Source organism: Oncorhynchus kisutch, linkage group LG6, assembly GCF_002021735.2.
Source record: "Oncorhynchus kisutch isolate 150728-3 linkage group LG6, Okis_V2, whole genome shotgun sequence".
In the NCBI taxonomy this organism is placed as follows: domain Eukaryota; kingdom Metazoa; phylum Chordata; class Actinopteri; order Salmoniformes; family Salmonidae; genus Oncorhynchus; species Oncorhynchus kisutch.
Window position 1 is genome coordinate 61212044 of NC_034179.2, and position 25973 is coordinate 61238016.

General features: G+C 41.9%; 1 protein-coding gene across 1 annotated transcript in view; it reads left to right on the top strand.

The window, feature by feature from the left end:
* The first annotated feature begins 12364 nt into the window (after positions 1-12364).
* The window catches only part of mmp25a (matrix metallopeptidase 25a), a 34334-nt gene continuing 20725 nt past the window's right edge, over positions 12365-25973 (top strand). Inside the window, exons 1-3 of the mRNA XM_031827062.1 lie at positions 12365-13690; positions 14319-14451; positions 14969-15116. Coding sequence (XP_031682922.1) covers positions 13589-13690; positions 14319-14451; positions 14969-15116 — 383 coding nt within the window. The 5' untranslated portion in view covers positions 12365-13588. The remainder of the gene's footprint in view (positions 13691-14318; positions 14452-14968; positions 15117-25973) is intronic.

A 25973-nucleotide genomic window follows, 5' to 3' on the forward strand; every position in this document is an offset into this window, starting at 1 on the left:
ATGGCAGCGATTTTTATTTTAATTTTTTCTTGGGGTTTCACATTGCCCCTCCCGATCTGATAGCCCAGGTACTCCACCTCGGCGTAGCCCAGCTTGCACTTGTGGGGGTTCGCGGTCAGACCTGCATCCCTTAGCGCATCCACCACGGCCTGTAACCTGCAAACATGTGACTCCCAACTGTCACTGTGCACAATTATGTCATCCAGATAAGCAGCGGCGTACTCACTGTGCGGCCGCAGGACGCGGTCACTGAAAGGTCGCTGGTGCCCCGTGGAGCCCGAAAGGCAGAACCCGGTAGTGGTATAGCCCCCCCCCTCCCTGGGGTGAAGAAGGCAGTCTTCTCCCAGGAGGCCGCTGCCAGTGGCACCTGCCAGTGGCACCTGCCAGTACCCCTTCGTCAGGTCCAAGGTGCTGACGTCTCTCGCCATCCCCAAGTGGTCGATCAGTTCGTCCACCTGGGGCATGGGGTAGGCATCGAACTTACTGACCTCGTTCAGGCCCCGGAAGTCATTACAGTAGCGGACGGTTACGTCTGGTTTTGGAACCAGCACTATGTTGATAGACCACTCACTGTGTGACTCCTCCAGTACCCCCATTTCTAACATTGTCGTCACTTCCCGCTGGACCACCACCCTCCGGGCTTATGGTATCCGGTATGGCCGTTTACACACTTTTTCTCCTGGACGGGTGTGGATATGATGTTCCACGAGATCCGTGTGCCCCGGCACCTCGGAGAACCCCGGAGCTGTGATCTAGCACTCCGGGCAACTACGGCAGTAGTCCTACACGGCGCGCTTGACTCCGGGCCAGTGGAACCAGTTCTCGATCTGCTCCCTGGTTTTCTCCATCCCCAGGTGTGCCCCAAGCAGGTGCGTGTGGCCAAGCTGCAACACAGTCCTGACATACTGGCTGGGTATGAGGAACAAGTCTTTTGCCTCCCCATTATGCTTTGCTACCTGATACAATAAATGATGCTTGATTGCGTAGTGGGGGTAGCGCCAATCACTTACCCCAGGTAACAGTGCGCCATCCACTGCAATCACCTGGCCCCTAGCGTTCTGGAGATTGGGGTCTTCTAACTGGGCTGTCCCGAACTGACCCGTGAGGATTCCAGTGTCGGGAGGTCCGTCTAGGGCCTCCACCTCCATAAAGGGGAGCCTGAGGCACGGTGGCTTGCTTGCCGGAGCGGGGTCGTCTCCCTCCTCCGGGTCCGACTCGGGCCCCATGTGAGCCACTGCGGGTGGGCCAGGGTCACCATGCTGCCAGAGTCCAGCAGAGCGCTGGTGTCGATGACATCGATTCGTACAGGAACCATCGGAGTGGCCGTCTCTGTGTGCGCCCAACAGGAGGTGACGTAACTCGCCATCCGGGTTACCCCAGAGCTGGTGGATGCGGATGGCATGGCCTCCTCCCAGCCAGGACATCTCCACGCGAGGTGCCCCGGCTCACCGCACTCATAGCAGCAAATAGCACAAATTCTGACAAACTCCAAGCATTGATTATGCAAGAATGGGCTACCATCAGTGGCCCAGAAGTTAATTGACAGCATTCCAGGGCGGATTGCAGAGGTCTTGAAAAAGAAGGGTCAACACTGCAAATATTGACTCTTTGCATCAACTTCATGTAATTGTCAATAAAAACCTGTGACACTTATGAAATGCTTGTAATTATACATCAGTATTCTATAGTAACATCTGACAAAAATATCTAAAGACACTGAAGCAGTAAACTTTGTGAAAATTTATATTTGTGTCATTCTCAAAACCTTTGGCCACGACTGTACTACCCTATTTATTGCCTACCTCCCTAGTCTTCTACATTTGCACACACTACATATATTTTTATATTTTTCTTTTATTTTGTGTTATTGACTGCATGTTTGTTTATGTGTTACTCTGTGTTGTTTTTGTCGCACTGCTTTGCTTTATCTTGGCCAGGTCGCAGTTGTAAATGAGAACTTGTTCTCCACTGGCCTACCTGGTTAAATAAAATAAAAAATGTTAGACTAAGGTTTAGACTAAGGTTTAGACTAAGGTTTAGACTAAGGTTTAGACTAAGGTTGTAACGTAACAAAAAGTGAAGGGGTCCGAATACTTTCCTGAATGCGCTGTATGTTTTAATTATTTGGGGTATAGGGGAGGGTTACTTGTTTTTTTCAAGTGTTCAGGGAGGGTTTAGTTAAAATATATTTTGCTTGAAGGGAGTGCCAACCGTTCTCATTTCAGAGATCAGATTTTTTTCCAGGTAACCCTTACTATAAATAACGTACACTTCCCTAAGGACATGCAAAATCCTAGAGGATAACCTGGTTCAGTCTGCTCTTCACCAGATACTGGGAAATTAATTCACCTTTCATTAGGACAATAACCTAAAACACAAGGCTGGAGTTGCTTACCAAGAAGACAGTGAATGTTCCTGAGTGGCCTAGTTACAGTTTTGACTTAAATTTGCTTGAAAATCTATGGCAAGACCTGGAAATTATCAACAACCAATTTGAAAGAGCGTGAAGAATTTTGAAAAGAATAATGGGTAAATGTTGCACAATCAAGGTGTGAAAAGCTCTTAGAGACTTACCCAGAAAGACTCACAGATGTAATCGCTGCTAAAGGTGATTCTAACATGTATTGACTGACTCAGTTGGTTAAATACTTATCTAATCAATATATGTGGTATTTTTTTTTTTTTTAAATCTCTTTGACAGTACAGAGTATTTTGTGTAGATCATTAACAACAAAAAAAGACAATTAAATGTATATAGCCCACTGTAACACAACAAAATGTGGAAAAAGTCAAGGGGTGTGAATACTTTCTGAAGGTATGTGAAAACATGTGAACAACTGACCTCATGTGTCTCATTTGTTTTGAAGTGAACATTTCAGCTCAACATGTGAAAATAGCTATTTCACATATGGCTTTTTGTAAGTGAATTCATTAAATTGTATGGGGTTTTTAAAGTAAGTGGTGTGCTGTTCACCTAAAATGTGTAAAAACGTGTTTTACTAATCTTTAGTCAGTATGATTACATTTCACCTGATCACTTAGTACTGACTTTTCAGTACAAACGAACCGGGAATTTGAACTCACGTTTTGCATTACGCTGATCTTCATGCTGCGCCACAAAATCTGTAGCATTCTCAGAAGACCCTGCGATGGAACTTTTTAAGTTTGTGCTTTTCTAATAACCAATGCATGTGTTCATGCAAGTGACTTATTGAACGAATCCTCACTATCAGTATCTGCAATTTGGCGGTTACGCCAAGAACCTTGCTTTGAGAAAGGGATATCACAGGGCCTCAGCTTAGAGAGAAGAAGCCTCTCGAGGTATTTGTCTGTCACATGCCTGACCCAGTATTGGTCAGTCACATGAAGGAAGCAAACATTTATTATGAATAATGAATAAGCTAAATCATGCAAATATAACTTGTCTGTATAGAAGAGAACTAACGGGACTGCCCCAGGTGGAGCTCCTGATTGACATGTGTACTTGGTGCATTGAATTGGTTGGAACCTCCCCAGCGTGCTGATTAATAAAATGTTCATTTAAAATGGACTGTGTCCCTGTGTTAGAAATTATTAATTTAAGATGTATGTCCCTGTGTAGAATTTCCACAATATCCCCGACACATTCATTACCTATAATACATCTGCTATTTTAGTTATAAATGAATCAGTATTTTCTCAGCAATTTGAGGGTTTTCTGTTTAAATGTTACTCCTGAATCACTATGATAAATATAAATAAAAAAGTATATATATATATTGAGTGTATTATACAAAAGCTGAGATTTACTTTTAAGTTTAGTGTAGGAATACAGGTGATATTAAAAAAGTGACATAGACAGGGTGGTGCATCAAGAAGATTGGCATGCCGTGAACCAAGAGGTTGTGAGTTCAAATCTCAGGTAATAACATGTTGAATAGTATTTACTGTATAAATAAACATACACACAATGCCAAACTGTGTCAAATATCTGAGTGGAGAACACTGCGGCTATTTTCTGATGTTCCTAACAACTTTTTTTTGTAAAAATGTGAATACATGTGAAAATCCACATGAAATATTATCAGCTTTTCCAAAACCACATGGTTTCGCATGTGCATTTTTATGGGAAATAAAATGTTACATGTGCAAAACATGGGAATTTCACTTATGAAATCATGTGATTTTCGTAAGTCTGTACTGTGCTGCAATACGCACACGTACTGTAAGTAAGCATTGTTAGTCTACACTTGTTGTTTACAAATACAATTTGATTTCACACACACACATTCACCAGCTTAACTTGACACATTGGTTGATGTATGATTTCATTGTTTTGATGTAATTGTACCATTTTGTCAGAATGCCTGTGTTCTCCAGAAGACAACATCTACAATATCACCCTGTGCTGCTTCAAAATCTGAGATTTTTAATAAATGGAAAAATAACTCCCTGAGTGTATTATTTACAGCAATTTACAAACACTGCACACCAACCTGTGGAACAGTGTTTCTTGATGTCCAAAATGAGGGAAGTAACTGTGATGTTCTGTGAATACCAGTAGGTGGCTGTAGAGGCACGACATTAGTGATGCGCGAGTTAGCTGGGTTTTTTTCAACACCCGCCCGCAATTGCTAATAACCCATCCGCAACACGACTAGCCTATTTGTGATAAAGTAACATTCTGAGTTCCGCAACAGCCCCTACCCCACTAATATAGAAAATGCACTGTAGGCTAGTCAAAGATGGTGGAATGATTTTTGGACAGGGCGTGTAGGATTTATTTTGCCTGATTTAGATTTGTTTCTGCTTATAATTTTGGTTAGAGAGATTTTGGTAGGCTATTTGTTAGTCAACTTGTCTATAATTAGATACATGCAGCTTCTCTTCTGTCATATGTTGAGCCAGAAGAGTAAATAATCCCTTGCTCACCAGAATAATGTAAAAAATGGATCGAATGTGAATGCTTCAATCTAGTTGAAATCGGTAAAGTTTCTATGCTTCTTTTTGCAGAGCAAATACGTTTATTTACCAGGGAGAAAATGCAATAACTCAACAACAACAAAAACGGGAAATATTTTTTCTGTGCAAAATGTCAAAATTACCGGTTGTAAAGGAAATAGAAAACTGCTTGGATACATATTTTATTTGGTTGAAAAACTATCCGCTTTTATCATGCTGATAAAGATAACACCTCTACAGATGGTATCTACATTCGCACATTCGCATTCTCTCAAGATGAAAACTGAAAGAATGAAATCATATTTCTCCATTCCTGTTCCTGAGTAAAAATGTTGCCTACATTTGGTGTATCCTTTTACTGCAAGAAATGCTTAACTCTGCAAAAGTTAATATTAAAGGAAAATTCCACCTCAAATCTTTTGGTATTTGTTTCATTAGTCCATTGTTGACGTAGTCCCATTTTTGTGTGTTGCTTATCAGCAATCAAGTTGTCAAGATATGTAACTTTCAAAATACAGAAATTATCCAGTATGATGCATTTTGCGTCATATGATGCTGCGTTTTGCTTCCTGTAAAGATCAGTGAATAGAACATTATCTTCACACAAGATCAGAAGATCAAGGAAACTGATTTGACGTGTATCAGATAGCATAGTAAATCTCAAATGATCAGAACAGGAGTTAAGAAAAGCATGGAATGCCTGGAGCTGTTTTGCATCACCCCTCCATAGAACAAAAATATAATCAATATACCGTTTCCAAATAATGATGTTAGGCAAGAAAGCATTTTTCAGAGGATTGAAAAGACTGTTTCTCCATGTAACCCACATACAAATTAGCATAGTTAGGAGCCATGGGGGATCCCATAGCAGTACCCTTCGTCTGAATTACGAAATAATTTAGAAACATGAAATAGTCATGTATGAGTACTATTTCAGCCAATGTTATAATGCATGCACTGGAAGGTAGTTCATTAGGGTCACGTTGCAGAAGAAAATGTTCCATAGCTTTATTAGCGCCCTCGTGTGGAATATTTGTGTATAACGACTCAACATCAAAAGTAACTAACAAGTTATTCTCAGGGAGAGGATCAAGAGATTCAATGATAGAGATGATACTGCTGGTGTCCTTTACAACGGAGGGAAGCTGTTCTGCGAGTGGTCGAATAAAAAAGTCAATAAAAGTAGATAGAGGGGCCGTTAATGCATCAATGCCCGCTACAATAGGGCGTCCTGGAGGTTTTGTAACATTGTTGTGTAATTTCGGCAAAGTGTAGAAAGTGGCAATTTTAGGGTGTTGTGTAGACAAAAAGTAATGTTCTTTTTTGGTTATCTGATCAGAACTTAAATACCCATCTAGGACAGTAAAGATAGTATTCTGAAATTGTGAAGTAGGGTAACTTCTGAGTTTCTTGTAAAAGGTGTTGTCAAGCAGCTGTCTATGACACTCATTTACATAAACTGTCCTATCCATGAGCACAACCGACCCACCCTTATCAGCAGGACGAATAAGGACTGACATATCGGATTGTAAATCAAGCAAAGCTTGTTTTTCATCCTTAGTTAAATTATGGAAAGATTTAGGCCCCTGTTTATTCTTAAGGAGATGTCCAACATCTTTTTCCACAAGTCTGCAATATGTCTCGATAGAGTGATTGGCTGGGTGAATAAAATAACTCTTGCTTCTAAAAGGAGTCGGAGTATGTGCAAGGAGAGCAACCTACTGGTTCAATGGAAGTGTCAGAATTAGGGGAGCTGAAGTATTCCCTTAAACGGATGTTTCCAAAAAACTTAAACATATCTACCTTAACATCAAAATCGTTGCACTGGGTTGTAAGGCAAAAAAGATAACCCTTTATTAAGCAAAGAGACATGGGCAGGGCTCAATATCTTGCTTGATAAATTAAAGACACTCAGTCCCGTGGGTTCTGGGACCGTGTGAACGGTCTCCTCTGCCTCTGATAGTAGTTTCTTCTTACCCCGTCCGGTGCGGCATCTCGTCGATGCGCGTGCCTGCGGCCGCCTCCGCCCTTCGTTCGGTCCAGTCTCTCGTTGAATAAAAAACTACCACTGGAAGCCGATGGTTTGTAGAGCGTTGATCAGACGGGGGTGGATCGAAGTAAGCGGCATCCCTCCTGCGTCTGCCATGGAGAGTGACTTGACGCACATAATCACTAAGAGTGACTATATGTAGATGCGTTGTGACTATACGTAGACTTGGATCTGAAGCCATTCTTGTGATTATTGTGACTTTGCCATTGTAATTGTTTGTAAGCTTGTGTAGTCGAAAATGAATTTATGATCGTATGCTATCCATTTCTTGTTTGTATGCTGTTCTTTGTATGCCATTTTAATATTGGATAATTAACCAATGATATTAGGCCACTCTTGGCCATGATTACAGACACCTGTGTCTTTTGGCACTATATAAACCGCAGTGTTTGTGATTATACCCTGATGATGGGGGCGGCAGGGTAGCCTAGTGGTTACTGCGTTGGACTAGCGTTGGACAACCGGAACGTTGGAAGTTCAAATCCCCGAGCGGACAAGGTACAAATCTGTCCTTCTGCTCCTAGGACGTCATTGAAAATAAGAATTTGTTCTTAACTGACTTGCCTAGTTAAATAAAGGCTTTTTAAAAATGAAACAGCTTGGCTGTCGAAACGTTGGTAATTACATTTTTGCATCCGAGCTCCTAGCGTGTGCTGCTCCCTTTTATCTTCAAGTGTTCTACTCCGCTAGCCAGCACCTCGCCATAATAGGTGTGCGTTTCTTTTTCTTCTATATTAACTTTTTCTAACCATTCCCAAAAAGCATTTGGCGATTGGGTAGGCTATTTGGCACTTGTAAGCCTGTCAGGCCCTAAAGCTTAGGCTTACCGCACTAATGCGAGAGAGCCTAAAATAATGAAAGATAAACCTGTAGCCTGTAGATATATTTAAGGGATTGTTCTCTCTTTATTCAAATCCTCCCGCCACCAACATTTCATCAACACAATATTTTATGACCCTAAATCTGCCGCCCTCCACAAAAGCCGCGGCCCTTGCAGAGCAAGGGGAACCACTACTTCAAGGTCTCAGAGCAAGTGACGTCACCGATTGAAACGCCACTAGCGCGCACCACCGCTAACTAGCTAGCAATTTCACATCGGCTACATATGCAGGAAAATTATGACTGGTGTGCAACCACCAATTAATGTGTGAAGTGTTCGTTATTTTTCTCGCACTGTGCGAAAAAATGAATTGGAACAATAGAGAAGATAGGATGGTAGTGAAGGGAAAGTCGGGAATTTGAACAATGAGAACAATTTCCAATTCTTGGAAGTATTACTGAAATAGTTTTTCATTACTTAAATAATGTAATGTACAGTATTTTTTGTTATTCAATGGTTCTTGCTACATTCAAGTTTAAACAATCTCTTCCTATCCACATCTCCTTCTCTCCCTATCTTTTTCTCTCTCTGCCGGAAATGTAGGACTTGATGGAATTTGATCAAAGGATGCAGTATCGTTTCACCGCGTCTTTTCTGACCCTAAGAGCAACGTAGTCTATCCCTTTGATATGGGCTTTTATATCTGTAAAATGAGTGAATAATGACTCATTCAAGTAGCAGTTAATCAATGTGAGATGAGGATGCGTCTATGTGAGCATGTGTATGTCTTTTGTTATGAGTTTTTGTGTTAATGTAGGAGTGAATATTGTGTTAATGTAAGTACTGATGATGTAGCTGAAATTGTATGCATGTACATACATGCATGTAACTGTGAACGACTGTACTGTGTGTCTAAGCTCTGTGTATATTAACATCTGTCTGGTGTTCTCTCTCAGACTAGAGCTTACGGTGGGCAGCAGGGTAGTGAACTTTCGTCTGATAGAGGCATGACTTCAGAGACCTGATCCTCAAGACCTTTGACTTTGAGATCGGCTACTGCAACCCCTACAGCAGGAACACCTGTGAACACATCTAGTCTACCTGACCTGGAGGCAGACATGGGTGAGTACACACACACACACACACATGCATGCACACTAGGGATGCAACGGTAGACAGTATGTTGTCAAACAGTTCGGTACGCCCCCTACGGTTCAATACGCACACGTGAACCGCGGAATTACGATATGCCTGTCATTTTCCTATAATTTGCTTATTGCGTTGCAGACTACACGCACGTTATACATTCAAATCCACACAATTAGACGTGTAGCTTGGCAGGCAACTGCTTGGGGCACCAGGCCGTTATGGGGCTCCTGAGGGCTGACAAACTTTACTCCACAGCAATTTCTCAATGTGGCAACCGTAGTGACCGCAACCCCCTGCCCCTTAAACAACCAATGGACAATTTGCAATGACATCTCAGTAGGAAACCTCCCTAAATGGGTGCCAGGAAGAGATGGGGAAACTAAAACCAAAATTCTCTCAGCTACAACGTGACAATGTTGAGCGCTAGCGAGACAGAGCGGAGCAAATTTGAAGAGGCACCGCCGTCTTTCAAATCCGCTGTGTGGGAACATTTTGGATTCAGCGTTCAATACGATGAAGACCGTAAACAAACAAAGTACAGTCTGCAAGCATTGCTTTGACACTGTCGGCTACTTGAGTGGAAACACTTCTAACATGATGTCATTTAACGTAAACTCACCCCATTCCTACAAATGTGCGCAACCGCAACATTCAAACGAGGCTACAAAGAAAACTAATGAGACTGTGTTGACGTCAAAATCGGGGGTGTGAACTAGGTTTCTATTCAAACGTTGATCGACATGGTAATGGCTCTATACTATTGGAGAAAAGTTGAAAAAACTGACCCTCCGTTACATCGTGACGTGTCATGCCATAACGTACAGCACGCATAAAGCAACTATTTCTGTCTTACAATCTCTCTCCACCAGGTGTATGTAGCACTTCTCTCATCATTTAAAAACAAGAAATGGACAGTGACAGGGTAAGGGGGGGATACCTAGTCATTTTTTTCTTCATCATTGCATGAGATCATCATTCTCAAAGCCGCTGTTTACTTCTAAGATCACTTTAGCACCGCCCTAAAAACCAGATTCAAATTCGACACAAACCTTCAAATAGGTATGTAATGACACATTTTATAAACTCTTTATAGTGTTTCATTTACATTTTAGAGGCGATAAGTTGGACAGATCGAGTGAAAAAAGGCAATTTCCCCACACAACATCTCTCCTTCTCACTATCACGCATTAGTTTCACTTCCCCACCCGCCATTTTTAAAAAGACCCGACGGGGCTCATTGCCTGCTTGAATTATGCAGAAACGGGCAGCGTTTAGGTCATGTAATTGATTCTGTTGGAAAGGGGAGAAATTGTGCTTTACAAGGGTATTGACATTACAGTTGATCTGGAACAATCTCTCGCTGCTGCCTTCCAACAACAAAACATAAAGAACTAACAAAAGCAGTGGGAGTATTCATAGCCAAAGATTGTATAGGCAATACAAGTATGTACCCTGTTAATTTAAAATAGAGAATTCAAAGCACCTACAGGTTCTCAAAGCTAAGAAGCACTTTTAATTTGAATGTTTTTCTCCCCTTGACTCCCCTAGCCAGTCATGCTGCCATTTCTGAATGGAAAGTTTTATGTGGTTCTTTAGGAAAAATAAAGAGTTCATTGTTTAAAGGGTGATGTGTTTTTGTATTTTTTTCTTAAATATAAAGATACCGTACTGTTACCGTCGGTCACAAACCGTGATGCATACCGATCAGTGGGCCCACTGTACTGTTGCATCCTGTCACGTTCTGACCTTTATTTCCTTTGTTTTTGTATTTATTTAGTATGGTCAAGGCATGAGTTGGGGTGGGCAGTCTATGTTTGTTTTTCTATGATTTGGGGATTTGTATGTTTCGGCCTAGTATGGTTCTCAATCAGAGGCAGGTGTCATTAGTTGTCTCTGATTGAGAATCATACTTAGGTAGCCTGGGTTTCACTGTTTGTTTGTGGGTGATTGTCTATGTTAGTTGCTTGTGTCAGCACAGGTCTCATTTATAGCTTCACGGTCGTTATTTGTTTATTGTTTTTGTATAGTTTGTATTCTGTGTTCAGTGCTTTCTTTTATTAAATATTCATCATGAACACATACCACTCCGCATTTTGGTCCTCCGATCCTTCTCGCCTCTCCTCTTCAAATGAAGAGGAGGACGACCGTGACACATCCCTAATGCGCGCACACACACACACACACACTGCTGTGTTCTAGAGTCAGTGGCATAGGAGGTCCTTTTTATTTTTGCCCTAAACATAGCACACCAAACCATCAAGTCACCTGCTCGAGAGTTCAGTAAGGTACAGTACATGGAAATCAAATATCATCTGTCCTCGGGTGCAACACTCACTACCGAGTTCCAAACTGCCTCTGGAAGCAACATCAGCACAACAACTGTTCATCTGGAGCTTCATGAAATGGGTTTCAATGGCCGATTTGCCGCACACAAGCCTAATATCACCATGCGCAATGCCAAGCTTCGGTGAAGTAGTTTAAACTCACTGCCATTGGACTATGGAGCAATGGAAACACGTTCTCTGGCGTGATGAATCACGCTTTACCATCTGGCAGTCCGACAGACAAATCTGGGTTTGGTATTTTATTAGGATCCCAATTAGCTGTTGCAAAAGCAGCAGCTACTCTTCCTGGGGTTCACATAAAACATAATACAGAATGACATAATACAAAACATTAATAGACAAGAAAAGCTCAAGGACAGAACTACATACTTTTTTTTTAAAGGCACACACAGCCTACATATCAATGCATACACAGAAACTATTTAAGTCAAATAGGGGAGAGGTGTTGCTTTATCTGTTTTTTTTTTCAACCAAATTTGCTGTTTATTTGAGCAATCTGCCCAAATGCATAGTTGCAACTGTAAAGTTTGGTGGAGGAATAATGGTTTTGGGCTGTTTTCATGGGTCGAGCTAGGCCCCTTAGTTCCAGGGAAGGAAAATCTTAACGCTACAGTGTACATTCTAGACAATTCTGTACTTCCAACTTTATGGCAACAGTTTGGGGAATGCCATTTCCTGTTTCAGCATGACAATGCCCCCGTGCACAAGGCAAAGTCTACACAGAAATGGTTTGTTGAGGTCAGTGTGGAAGAACTTGACTGGCCTGCAGAGAGCCCTGACTTCAACCCCATCAAACATCAAACATCAACCCCTAATCACCCAAATCAGTGACAAGGTACATACAAGGCTGACAAGGTACAAATCTGTCTTTCTGCCCCTGAACAGGCAGTTAACCCACTGTTCCTAGGCCGTCATTGAAAATAAGAATTTGTTCTTAACTGACTTGCCTGGTTAAATAAAGGTGTAATAATAAAAGTGCCCAACCTCACTAATGCGCTTGTGGTTGAATGGAAGCAAGTCCCTGCAGCAATGTTCCAACATCTAGTGAAAAGCCTTCGCAGAAGAGTGGAGGCTGTAATTGCAGGAAAGGGGGGGCCAACTCCATAATAACCCATGATTTTCAAATAAGATGTTTGACAAGCAGGTGTCCACATACTTTTGGTAATGTAGTGTATGTATTGCGTTCTTTCTTTCCGTAAATCCCCAGCTGTCTTCCTCTGTTTTAATCTTCCTCATAAACATCCTCTATCTAATCTATTTTTATAAACACAATACTCAACAGGTTGGAATTCTCCCCGGGGGGTGTCAAACATCAGCCCCAGCAAACAGGAAGGAGTGGAACCCATACTTCGCCCCCATTCATATCCTCTCTCAGACCCTCTATTGATTATTTCTTACATTCCATCCCTCCTCTCTCCTTCATCTCGTCTGGCCCTCTACAGTGGTGACACAAAAAGATACACATCTCTCTGCTTTGAATGAAAAATATGTGGTGAATACTGTTACCGTCTGTGTTGTGGGTTCTGCTGAACTCATGTGGGTATGTGTATGACACAGGGTCAGTTCTCTTGCCGGTTTGCCGTCGCCTCTGTACGCCGATGACATCATCGTTTGGCATCAATTTGGACATACTCTATGAAGACGTTTGTACTCTTGAACTTATCATCCCCGGGATCAGAGGCGGAGTATGGGTTCGATGCAGTGTGGGACAGCTCCTTTTCAGGATGGGGTATACAGAGCAACATACAGGATAAGCTGTTTACATGTCCACCTTCTAAACAAGTGCTCTGCAGAGTGAGAGGAAACAAAAAAAAGTGTATGTGTGTGTTTGTTTACCAGAATGGAGTGGATGAGAAAATGAACCCAGAGAAAAAGGGTGGGGTGGGGCTGCTGTCTATAAGTGCATCCTATTGATCTATACAGTATGTCCATCCATGCGCAGGCCCAGCCTAGTCTCAGGGGATGTTGCAAGAGAAAAACAGACCGAGACAGAGCTCTGCTAAAGAAGCATCTTCAACTATTCTGAGGAACTGTTCTCCCCATCTTGTGCTTTCTCTGCTTACTCAGGAAAAAGGTTGTTTATATCTATTTATTTATTTGATTCATCAGAGTTATCCAGAGAGCTGCAAAGGTTTCAGGTTGAGTGTCCACCGAGAAGCCAACGGTTATGAGTCAAGCATTTGACTGCTCAAGTGGTCACACACTCTGTGGAATGAAACGGACATCCGGTGTAGCCCATCTTTACCAGAGGTCGTGGTGAGCAAACGCATTTTCAGGTTAGTTATGTGTTATCATCGTCTGCTCTTGGTGAGCGGAGCAGGGCTCCTTCTAACAATCTCCATCGGGCTGTGTGCCCCAACGGCTGACCAGTACTCTCGTGGAGTGGTAAGTAGGAAACCCTACACGCTTCTTCCAGTCCGGTAATGACAACCAATTTAATAACCTTCATTATTCGCATTTATGACATTCCCTCAGATTCATATGACATGTGAGATGTACACATTAGATATTAAATACGTTTTCATACAATAGGCATTGTTCAAATAGCCAGATTGGCATACTATGTTCAATGCTAGTATTGGGACTCTACTAATGATTTACACTAGATCCATACTGCCATTTGCATTGAATTATTTGACTGTGGTGTTGCCCATAAATGTTATGTTTCAGTTATGTGTTTTAAACGTAAAGAAAAGCTCATGGTAGTTATGTGTTTTAAACAAAAGAAAAGCTCATTGGACTCATGTGGGCAGGCTAATGTTTAACAATAAATTGCATATAGTGGTGCATGTTTACAATATTCCTTGGAACTGAGGCCAGTGTATATGCATACTGGAGATAGTTTCACAGTGTGTGTGTGTGTGTGTGTGGTATCATTCTTGAGCTGTCTTTTTCCACAAACATTTGTGTTTCTTCCACATATGCAAACACACTTAATCACTACTTATTCTGTAATATATCAAGGAATTAGGAATCACTCTGTGCATGTATGTGTGTCTCTCTCTCTGTGGAGGACTGGCTGAGTCGGTATGGGTACCTGCCCCCTCCGGACCCCCGCACAGAGAGGCTCCAGACCAGGGAGGGCATCCAGAAAGCTTTCCGCCAGATGCAGAGGTTTGCTGGGCTAGAGGAGACAGGAACACTGGGTAAACTCTTTAGCATACTTTTGCAACGCTGAGTCTATGTTTAATTGGAAAAAAAACATGTTTTAATTGCTAAATGGACAAAATACCTAAATGTTATTAAACAAAATGGTTGAGAGAATGTCTAGAGTGTGTAAAGCTGTCATCAAGGCAAAGGGTGGCTATTTGAAGAATCTCATCTCGACACTTCTTTGGTTACTACATGATTCCATATGTGTTCTTTCATAGTTGATGTCTTCACTATTATTCTACAATGTAGAAAATAGTAAAAATAAATAAAAACCCTTGAATGAGTAGATGTTCTAAAACTTTTGACCAGTAGTGTGTGTGTGTGTGTGTGTAATTATATATATATATATATATATATATATATATATAGTGAGCCTGGATAACTTCATCTTTGTTTCTCCACCCTAACTGTTATTGTACACACTGATGAAAGAATATAATATAATTATAAAAATATGAATGTCCTCTATCTCTCCCCCTCTCTCTGGCCCCCCTCCCTCTCCTCCCTCAGACCATGCTACTCTTTCTTTGATGAAGACCCCTCGCTGTTCCCTGCCTGACATTGTCGGAACGGAAGACCTGAGGAAGAGAAGGAGGAAGAGGAAAAAGAGATATGCTTTGACCGGGCTGAGCTGGAAAAAGAATGATATCACCTGGAGGTATGATGTCGCTGAAAAATACTAGTTATAAACTGGTTGGTTTGAGCTCTGAATGCCGTGGTATAGCAGACCGTATACCACAGGTATGACAAATTACTGTTTACTGTTCTAATTACGTTGGTAACCGGTTTATAATAGCAATAAGGCATCTCGGGGGTTTGTGGTATATGGCCAATATACCAAGGCTAATGGCTGCATCCAGGCACTCTTTGTTGCGCCGTGCATATTAACAGCCCTTAGCCGTGGTATATTGGCAATATACTACACCTCCTCTGGTTTTATTGCTCAATTATACACCATGTTTGTTGACAATGTCTAGAACACAAGTTACCAGATTCTGAATGAACTTAGTTACCAGATTTCGAAACAACTCAGTTACCAGCTGTTTACGTGGCACATACTAGGCCATAATAATCTTCACTCGATTTAACATTTAAAAAACAGAGACGTGCTAGTTAAAAAGCTAAGATTTAAAGTGGGCTTCTTTTTTCTTTTAGAAATGGGTCTTGCCTGTCCCTAAATAGCAAGAAGCCAATTGTACAGTACATTCAATTTTCCTGCCAGTTCTTGACTATTGTGACACCATTTATCAGAATGCAGCAGCCATTACTCATAAACCATCTACCATAGTGCCCTTCATTTTATCACAGGTGACTGATTTAATCCTCATCACTGTATCCTGTATCAAAAGGTTGGCTGGTCCTCATTATTAAAATCCCGTAGATCACTTCATTACTCCCTTTTAGTTTCCAAAGCTCTACTACTAAGCTTCCGATTTAACTAACTTGTTAAAGTATAAAATCATGCGATACCAAACCTCAGGTCCTCACCGAACTAGGATAATCCGCTTTTAGTTTTAATACACCTCATTGCTGGAACCAACTACAAAATACATTAGAATTGGATGTTCTGGTACAGCTCGGTAATTTAATATTGCTTGGGGACCTTCTTACTGAAGAATGTACGTTTTTCTGGAATATTTGTGTTGTGCTGTATTTTATTTTGTTTGACATTGTATCATATTTTCATTGATTTTGTCTTATGAATTGTACTGTATATGCAGGCAGAGCCATTTACCAGGGTTTGAGTTTTAGTGATGTCCGGAAAGAGCGGAATCTAGGAACACATAGCCTATTAGCTATACAATTGTAATGTTATACCCCTAAAAGGGGGGAAATATGATTCATTATTCACAATGACACACAGAATCAGCAACTGTTCAGTCAGTTGTAATGATGAATTGTATAAAATCATCAACCCTTCACATAGTTATTTTCTCAAATTACATAGCGTTCACGTTTCTATTCCTAGGCATTACTAATCAAGCTCCGCACAAACAGACATCAATGGAGCACACAGTCATTGCATTATCACATTCACATGAAATATTAGACTATTAAGATTTTGTATTAATATCAGTGATGTAGTGGTAAAAAAAGTAAGTAATTAGTAAACTATAAACTCCAGTGGGCGATTGAGATAAGACGAACATCCATCGATACAAACTAAGACCTATTACATTTTTAGAACTGTATTTTTGCATTTTCATTTCATTTTAATGTAAACCTATAGGGAAGATAGGCTATGTGGAGATGTTCATATTGAAACGTATATTCTTTTTTTTTTTGTTCCTAATAGGGGTGTATCAGTTCACCAAACCCACGTATCAGTAGGTATTGGGGTTTTACGGTCACAGTTCGGTTTTGGTACAGCGGGAAAACAATGTTCAGCATTCACAATGTTCCTTGCATTGTCTGCTCTGACCGGATTGTTATATTGGACAATGTAGGTTCCTCGAGTGGCACAGCGGTCTAAGGCACTGCATCTCAGTGCTAGAGGAGTCACTATAGACACCCTGGTTCGATTCCAGGCTGTATCACAACCGGCTGTGATTGGGAGTCCCATAGGGCGGCGCCCAATTGGCCCAGCGTCGTCCGGGTTTGGCCAGTGTAGGCCGTCATTGTAAATAAGAATGTGTTCTTAACTGATTTGCCTAGTTAAATAAGGTACAAAAAAAGTAACACTTTCACTCTGATGCTGCATTTTTAACCATGTGCGATGTGGAAATTTTACCAGTAGTGAATTTGTAAATACCAGTTGGATGCATTCATGTGATTTGAACTAGTTGAGAAACACTGATTGGCTAATGGCCAACAAGCTGTGTCAACCATAAACTAAAAGTACAGCTTTCAAGCTTGTAAACAAATGATAGAGTTTATAAACCACGAATAGATTTATTTTTATAAATAGTTAATGCATTTACAGTGCCTTCAAAGTATTTTGTGGGTTAAAATGGATTAAATTCAGATTGTGTCACTGGTCTACACAAAATACCCCATAATGTAAAAGTTGAATTATGTTTTTAGAACTTTTTACAAATGAATACAAAATTTGAAGCTAAAAGTCAATAAATATTCAACTCCTTTCTTATGGCAAGCCTGAAGAAGTTCAGGAGTAAAAATATGCTTAAAAAGCCACATAATAAGTTGCATGAACTCACTCTGTTTACAATAATAGTGTTTAACATGTTTTTGAATGAATACCTCATCTCTGTACCCCACGCATAAAATCCTGTAAGGTTCCTCAGTCGAGCAGTGAATTTCTAACACAGATTCAACTACAAAGACTAGGGAGGTTTTCCAATACCTCGCAAAGAAGGGCCCCAATTGGTAGGTGGGTAAAAATTAAATAAAAAGCAGACATTGAATATCCCTTTGAGCATGGTGAAGTTATTAATTACACTTTGGGTGGTGGATCAATACACCCAGTTACTACAAAGATAGTCGTCCTTCCTAACTCAGGTGCCGAAGAGGAAGGAAACCGTGAGGCCAATGGTGACTTTAAACCAGTTACAGAATTTAATGGCTGTGATAGGAGACGACTGATGATATATAAAAAATATTGTAGTTACTCCACAATACTAACTTAAATTACAGAGTGAAAAGAAGGAAGCCTGTACAGAATAAAAATATTCCAAAACATGCATCCTGTTTGCTATAAGGCACTAAATAAATTTACTTTATGTCCTGAATAAAAAGTGTTATGTTTGAGGCAAATCCAATCCAACACAACACATCACTAAGTACCCCTCTTCATATTTTCAAGAATGGTGGTGGCTGCATCATGTCATGGGTATGCTTATTATCGGCAAGGAATAGGGAGTTTTTATAGGATAAAAATAAATGAAATAGAACTAAGCACAGGCAAAATCCTAGAGGAAAACCTGGTTCAGTCTGCTTTCCAATAGACACTGGGAGACATTCACCTTTCAGCAGGACAATAACATGCTTACCAAGACGATATTAAATGTTCCCGAGTGGCCTAGTTACAGCTTTGACTTAAATTGACTTGAAAGTCTACAGCAAGACTTGAAAATGGCTGTCTAACTATGCTCAACAACCAACTTGACAGAGCTAGAAGCAACTATTTGTCCAATGCCGTTGTAATCTACTGGGAATCCAAAATCTTTATCAACTTGCTCTTTCATAGTGTAATGTTTTACACATTCAAAAGTCTCTCAGGCTATCACACAATGTTATGCAAATTAGTTGCTGTATGTGAGGATGCTGGAGCATGCTGAGGGAGAGTCTTTGGTGAGGCGATTGTGCGGCGGGTCAGTGCTGGGGTGCACTGTCTGTGTTCATCCAAATAAATTACAACTTGGTTAATTATGGGAAATCAGTGTCCTAGGACTGTTTACGCTAGTCAAACTACGTGTGATTTTCGTTGGCTTTAACAGGCTCGTTACAAATTGGTGGCAATGGTGGGATCTGCACGTGAACTAGCTAACAACTTACGAGCTTGGCTAATTTTAGCTGGTTAGCTGCGTTGGAAAATGGAGGGAAAAGTTGAACAACCCGGGAACAGCAATCAACAACCACTGGCCGACCGACAGCCGGTGGTGGATCAGCCGGATGCCATGGACAGTCGGATTGACCAGCCAGTGTTCATGTCAGAATCTTTCGAGGGGAAAGAAGACGAATGGACTGTGTTGATTGAACAATTTGAGTTAGCAGCGCAAGTGAATGGATGGTGAGCGGTAGATCGTCTGAACTTTCTCATGCTGTTGCTGAGGGGAAATGAGCAGAGATTTTGTAGTACTTTACCTCAGGATACCAAGAATGATTAGAACAGTGTGAAAGTGGCTTTGCAGAGGCATTTTGAGCCACCGGCACATGCTGACTGGAATCATGCATTTTTTCAGGACAGAAAAGGTAAAGTCGTTGAGTGCATTCATGACTTTGGGCATGATTTAAGCAGGCTAGCTTCAAAGGCTTATCCAGATTATAGCACGAGCACACGTAATTCGCTGGCACGAGACCGTTTTATTACATACATTGGGTGCAGTGATCTGCGTATGCACCTGCGCAAGGCAGTACCAGAAACGTTGGAAGAGGCCATTAGCATGGCTACAGAGCTTGATCAGATAAAGCAGCTAGAAATGCTGGCAAGTGAAGACACTGCACAATAAAAAAGTGAACATGTGAACAAGCAAGGTAACTCTGCCTCAAGTTGGAGAGAATGTCAGAGTTCCAAAAGAGATGTTTGAGTCATTGCGTGAGAGCGTTGCACAGTTGCGGACTAAGGTGCAGTATTTTGCAGCCACATCAGAGGCGGACATACCAAAGCAGCAGAGTGTTTCCAGGGTCTTCTACAGTAGCAACGGCAAACGCCACGGGAGGATACAGACCGGACCAGGGAGAGGGAGATCTAGCTTCCCCGGGAGCGACAGAGGATGACCTACGTCGACCAATAGCAGGGCCTGCTGGAAATGTCATTGCCCATGAAAAAACTGTCCTTTCCTTTTCCATGTCAGCACAGCATTGGATTCAACTACATGCACAGCTGACCAGTCCACAGCGAGAATTACATCAAGTGTGGTGGAGAGTGGGGTTTACCTGGAGTGCAAATTTGCCGACCCAGAGTATGAGTTCGTGGTGGACTCGGGGTCCAGGTTTCCATGGAACATGAACAGGTATGGAGAAATGCTACTGGAGATAAGTGGTACATTGCAACCATACCAAAGCATGGTTAAACCTCTCTGGGATATGTGGGACGCAAACGTCAAAAGCCAGAGAAAATGCAGAGCGCCAAATTCAAATAAATTCATATAAAAAATTTTTTTGCATGAAATCACACATGTAAGATACCAAATTTAAACTACACGTGTTATGAATCCAGCCAACATGTCAGATTTCAAAAAGGCTTTTTGGCGAAAGCAAACGATGCTATTATCTGAGCATAGCACCATAGTAAACAAAAGAGAGAACATTTCAACCCTGCAGGCACGACACAAACTGCAGAAATAAAAATATAAATCATGCCTTACCTTTGACGAGCTTCTTCTGTTGGCACTCCAATATGTCCCATAAACATCACAAATGGTCCTTTTGTTCGATTAATTCCGTCCATATATATCCACAATGTACATTTATTTGGCGCGTTTGATCCAGAAAAACACCGGTTCCAACTTGCGCAAATCTCAAAAGTTATCTGTAAACTTTACCAAAACATTTCAAACTATTTTTTAAAGTAAATAATCAATAAAATTGAAGACGGGATGATCTGTGTTCAATACAGGAAGACAACAAACTCAAGCATGCTTTCTGGTCTTGCGCCTCTATCAAATATGATGTGACACTTGTTCAAGATGGCCGTACTTCTTCATTACACAATGGAATCACCTCAACCAATTTCTAAAGACGGGTGACATCCAGTGGAAGCGGTAGGAACTGCAAGCAAGTCCCTTAGAAATCTGGAATCCCAATGAAAACTCATTGAAAAGAGGGTGACCTCAAAAAGAAAATCTGAATGGTTTGTCCTCGGGTTTCGCCTGCTACATAAGTTCTGTTATACTCACAGACATGATTCAAACAGTTTAGAAATTAGAGTGTTTTCTATCCAAATCTACTAATAATATGCATATCTTATCTTCTGTGGATAAGTAACAGGCAGTTGAAATTGAGCATGCTTTTCATCCAAAATTCCAAATGATGCCCCCTATCCTAGAGAAGTTTTTAAAGTAGCAAATGGACAGTCATCTCACAGACATCTCTCAGTCTTGGAGACCTGGTCCACAGTCATGAACATTGAATCTGACCTGGGACTTTGTCATTGCTAGCAACGCAGACCAGTGTGTACTGATAGCGACAGACTTTCTGGTAAAATATGGGGCTGTACTTGACGTGAAAAAGAAAACACGTGTTTTGGGGAAGCAGATTCCCTTGATTTTCAGGGGAGTGGCAGGGGGAGTGTGTTAAGTGGTGTTGATGAATGGCACGATTATCCCATCCAGAAGTGAAATGTTTATAACTGGTAAAGTTGAGGGTACAGTAAAAAAATGACAAAACTGAGGGTCTTCTTGAGCCCTGCGTTAGTCACTGATACAAGTAACCTGTTGGTAGTGTCATGGAAATTCTACACTTAAATTAATAATTATTTATTATCAGCGCGCTGGAGATGTTCCAACCAACTCAATGCACCAAGTACACATGTTGATCAGGAGCTCTCCTGGGGCAGTCTCGTTAGTTATCTTATATAGATTGCAGCCAGCTAACTGCGATGCAGCTGAGAGTTGTAAAGGAAATGGTGGGGAGGTATGTGGGAATGTTTAGCACTGGTGATTTTGACTTGGGCGGCACTAAACTAGTCCAGCATAGGATTGACACAGGGGACACCAGGCCTATCAAATGAGCATTGAGGCGGGTGCTTGTTCATCTGCAAGCAGAGTTTGACGAGCATTTGCAGGATATGTTAGAAAGGGGAATAGTTTACCCATCCAGCAGTCCATAGGCAGCACCAGTGGTGTTAGTAAGAAAGAAGGAAGGCTCAATCAGGTTCTGTGCGGATTACAGAAGGTTAAATGAGAACACTAAAAGATGCTTATCTGTTTCCTATGATCGATGAGACCTTGGACTTGCTTTCCGGTGCTCAGTGGTTTTCCACTTTAGACTTTGCCAGTGGTTACTGGCAAATCGAGATGCACCCCGAGGATCGTTGCAAAACTGCTTTTATGACAATGAGAGGACTTTTCGAGTTCCAGATAATGGGGTTTGGGTTGACAAATGCTCCAAGCAGCTTCCAGGGTCTCATGGACCTGGTTTTGGCTGATTTACAGTGGACAACATGTTTGGTGTACTTAGACGACATCATAGTGTTTGGTCGTACATTCCAAGAGCATGTGAAGTGTTTAGACAAGGTTTGGATCATGCAGGACTTAAGATGAAGCCATCTAAGTGCCATTTGTTCAGGTCACAGGTGAGGTACCTGGGATACATCATCTAGTGTCGACTGACCCCATGAAAACAGAGACAGAATCTTTTTACGCCTGGCGTCATACTACAGGAGGTTCATACCAGATTTTGCAGCTATGACGGAGCCTTTGTACAGTTTGACAGATAAGGGGAAAATGTTTGAATGTAACGCAGCGTTTGAAGTTGCCTTTAACAAATTAAATTCCAAGTTTACCACATCCCCCATACTTGCTTTCCCTGACCCAAATCTAGATTTCATAATGGATACTGACGCATGTGACACAGGCATAGGGGCAGTCCTCTCCTAGAAACACGAGGGTAGAGAGAGAGTAGTAGCACATGCCAGTCGGTCACTGTCAAAACAGGAGAGGAAGTATTCACCTACCAAGAAGGAGCTTCTTGCTGTGGTAGTGTTTCTTAAACATTTCAGACAGTTTTTGCTGGGGAGGAAATGTATAATGAGAACTGATCACAGCTCACTGAGGTGGCTGAGTAACTTCAAACAACCTGAGGGACAGTTGGCTAGATGGTTGGAGAAACTGGATCAGTTTGACAATGTTATTGTCCACAGGCCAGAGAGACTGCACAGTAATGCAGATGGTGTGTCACACAACACACACAGACAGAGAGTGTAGACACAGCTGACTCACAGGAGGCCACTGCCTCCTGTAGGCTATGTGAGTCATACATAGCCTACAAGCCACTGATGCAGACCTATAGCCTACACCTTCACAATAAATACCATTATTTCAGAAGAAAAGAATAGCATACTTTGAGTGGTCCTGATGTGGTTATGCCACACACCTGTGGGCTACACTAGTTAATTTAGCAAACAAGATTTGCTTAGAATTCATCTGGCATTTTATAGTATGAAGAAAACAATTGAACAAATATTTTCTCCAAACGATTTGAGAGAGTGCGCACATACGGCTATTCTGTGTTGCGCAGTTAACAAAGAAATAGGTTGTCACATGAGATGATGCTGGAGAGACGAAGCAGGTACGGGGAGTAAAACATTTAATAAAGACGGACATGGAACGAGACAGGAACAGCGTCAGCAAACTAATAAGAAAGACCAAAAACAATACATTGCAGCAGCAGGTAACAGAGCTGGGGAACTGACAAATATAGGGGAGGAAATTAACAGGTGATAAGTGAGTCCAGGTGAGTCCAATAACGCTGATGCACGTGACGAGGGAAGGCAAGTGTGCGTGATGCAGGGCAACCTGGCGCCCTCAAGCGCCAGGGGGAGGGAAGAGCGGGAGCAGACATGACAGTACCCACCCCGACGTCACCAAAAAACTCCTGGACCGGCTGGGCGAACAAGAATTGACGATCCGGCTGAGGCCCAACGTGGGATGGGCGCCATCCGAGCCAACCAGGGCAAGGGACTCTCGAGCCAGCTAGGGCATGGTACGAGCTGGCTAGGCACCCCCGGTTCCATCAGTGGTGACCCAGATGCCACCATACCAACCGGAACGCCAGTACTCCCCGATGCTTCGTATGTATGCTACTGCATTCTGTCACATGAGACGAAGCAGGTATGGGGAGTAAAACAGACATGGAACGAGACAAGAACTGCGTCAGCAAACTAATACTAAAGACAAAAAATGATACAGTGCAGCAGCGGGGAACAGAGCTGGGGAACTGACAAATATAGGGGAGGAAATTAACAGGTGATAAGTGAGTCCAGGTGAGTCCAATAATGCTGATGCACGTGACGAGGGAAGGCAGGTGTGTGTGATGGATGGCAGGAGTGCGTGATGCAGGACAACCTGGCGCCCTCAAGCACCAGGGGGAGGGAAGAGTGGGAGCAGACGTGACATAGGAACTCCTAATATGCTTAATTTAGAGTTATTAATGTAACTTTAGTTGTTCTACAAACATTGGGCTTTGTTTTGATTTTAAGACTTGAAAAAAGTAGCTTGAAAGGCATGAGCTCTGCTTTGTTTTTTTTTGCGCAGGCTGTAAACACTCCAATAGTTTCTCATTCACAATTTGACAGCACTTGATAATGCCTCAAATTTCACGGCGGCATCGCCTTTGTTGTCGTAATGCACCCTATAAAAAATCCATGCCTTTTGCGGCCTGGAGTGATGCATTGTGTCCTTCTCCCTGAGTGCTGCGCAATCCGAAGTGCCTCTCACTCACATGGCTCTCCGACACGTGATCAGGTCTTTCTCACAGGCTACAAGTGAAGACAGACACATCGGGGACACAACTGTGCAAGTCCTTATTGAAGATACTGGAAGAACTGTCTATCATTTACTTATCGTCAGCCAACAAGATGAGTAGGTCTAACGTACAGCAAAAGCACTAGCCTACTGTCCCACAGTACAAAAGTTGACCCTATTGTGCGATAAATAAATATTCCAAACATAGTCTGGGACCGTTGTGGGGTTCAATAGATCCCAAATTAATATAGCCACTAGCATTCTTTTTGTGCCTGACGCAATAGATCAGAACGTTTAGCTTAAAATGTTGATAAACTATTAGGCTATTTCTTCACATTATACGCGCAGCAATGCACACATGGCAGTAGGCTATAAGCGTGAATGTTCCATTAGCGAGAAAACACTGACCTCAAATGAGATTATACACGTAATGCTTTCAATATAAAGTTGCATTTATGGTGAAAATGATCTTTCCCAAACTTGAAACTCATGCCCTACTTATGTAAGTCAGTTAGGCTTTAAACCCCTTGTAAAGCGGATTAATGTGGTTAATTTTAAGAAGTTATTTGGCCACATATAGGCCTATGGGCTAGGCTACATGAGGTGTGCGAATATGAATCGAAAAAGTTTAAGGGAAAAAAGCAGTTTCTTATGCTGGGCATCATTAAAGTGATAATATATAATTCCTATAACACAGGGCGAGACCCAGATGCAGACACAGGAGGCAGATGGTCAGAGTCTCTGATATTTATTAGAATACAAGGGGCAGGCAGGTCGAGGACAGGCAGAAGTTCATTAACCAGGTCAGAGTCCAAAAGGTACATGGTGGCAGGCAGGCTCGAGGTCATGGCAGGCTGAAGGGTCAGGCAGGCGGGCTCGGTGTCAGGGCAGGCAGAACAGGTTGGAACCGAGAGGGCTAAAAAACAGAAAAACACGCTGGTAGGCTTGACAAAACAAGACAAACTGGCAACAGACAAACAGAGAACACAGGTATAAATACACTGAGGATAATGGGGAAGATGGGCAACAACTGGAGGGGGTGGAGACGAGCACAAAGACAGGTGAAACGGATCAGGGTGGAGAGGAAACAAGCACAAAGACAGGTGAAACAGATCGGGGTGTGACATCACAAGTGAGGCTAATATTGTCACCCAACAGACTATTCTTGATTTAATCTTTACATATACTAAATAATATATGTGTGAAATTTGTTTTGATTTAGAATGGACCATTATCATGCACCTGTCTCGAAACAGGGTCGACGGGAAAAATATGCATCACAAAATAAGTGTTCTGTAGATCACCTCTGACCACTCCCCACGTTCTATGTTCGAAATATTGTTCCAGTATTCGCTTTAGAACGTATTAGAGTTTTGGCTGGAAAAGTCTGTTGAAACAAAGGCACATTCCTTTCATGAATTTGGAGAGTG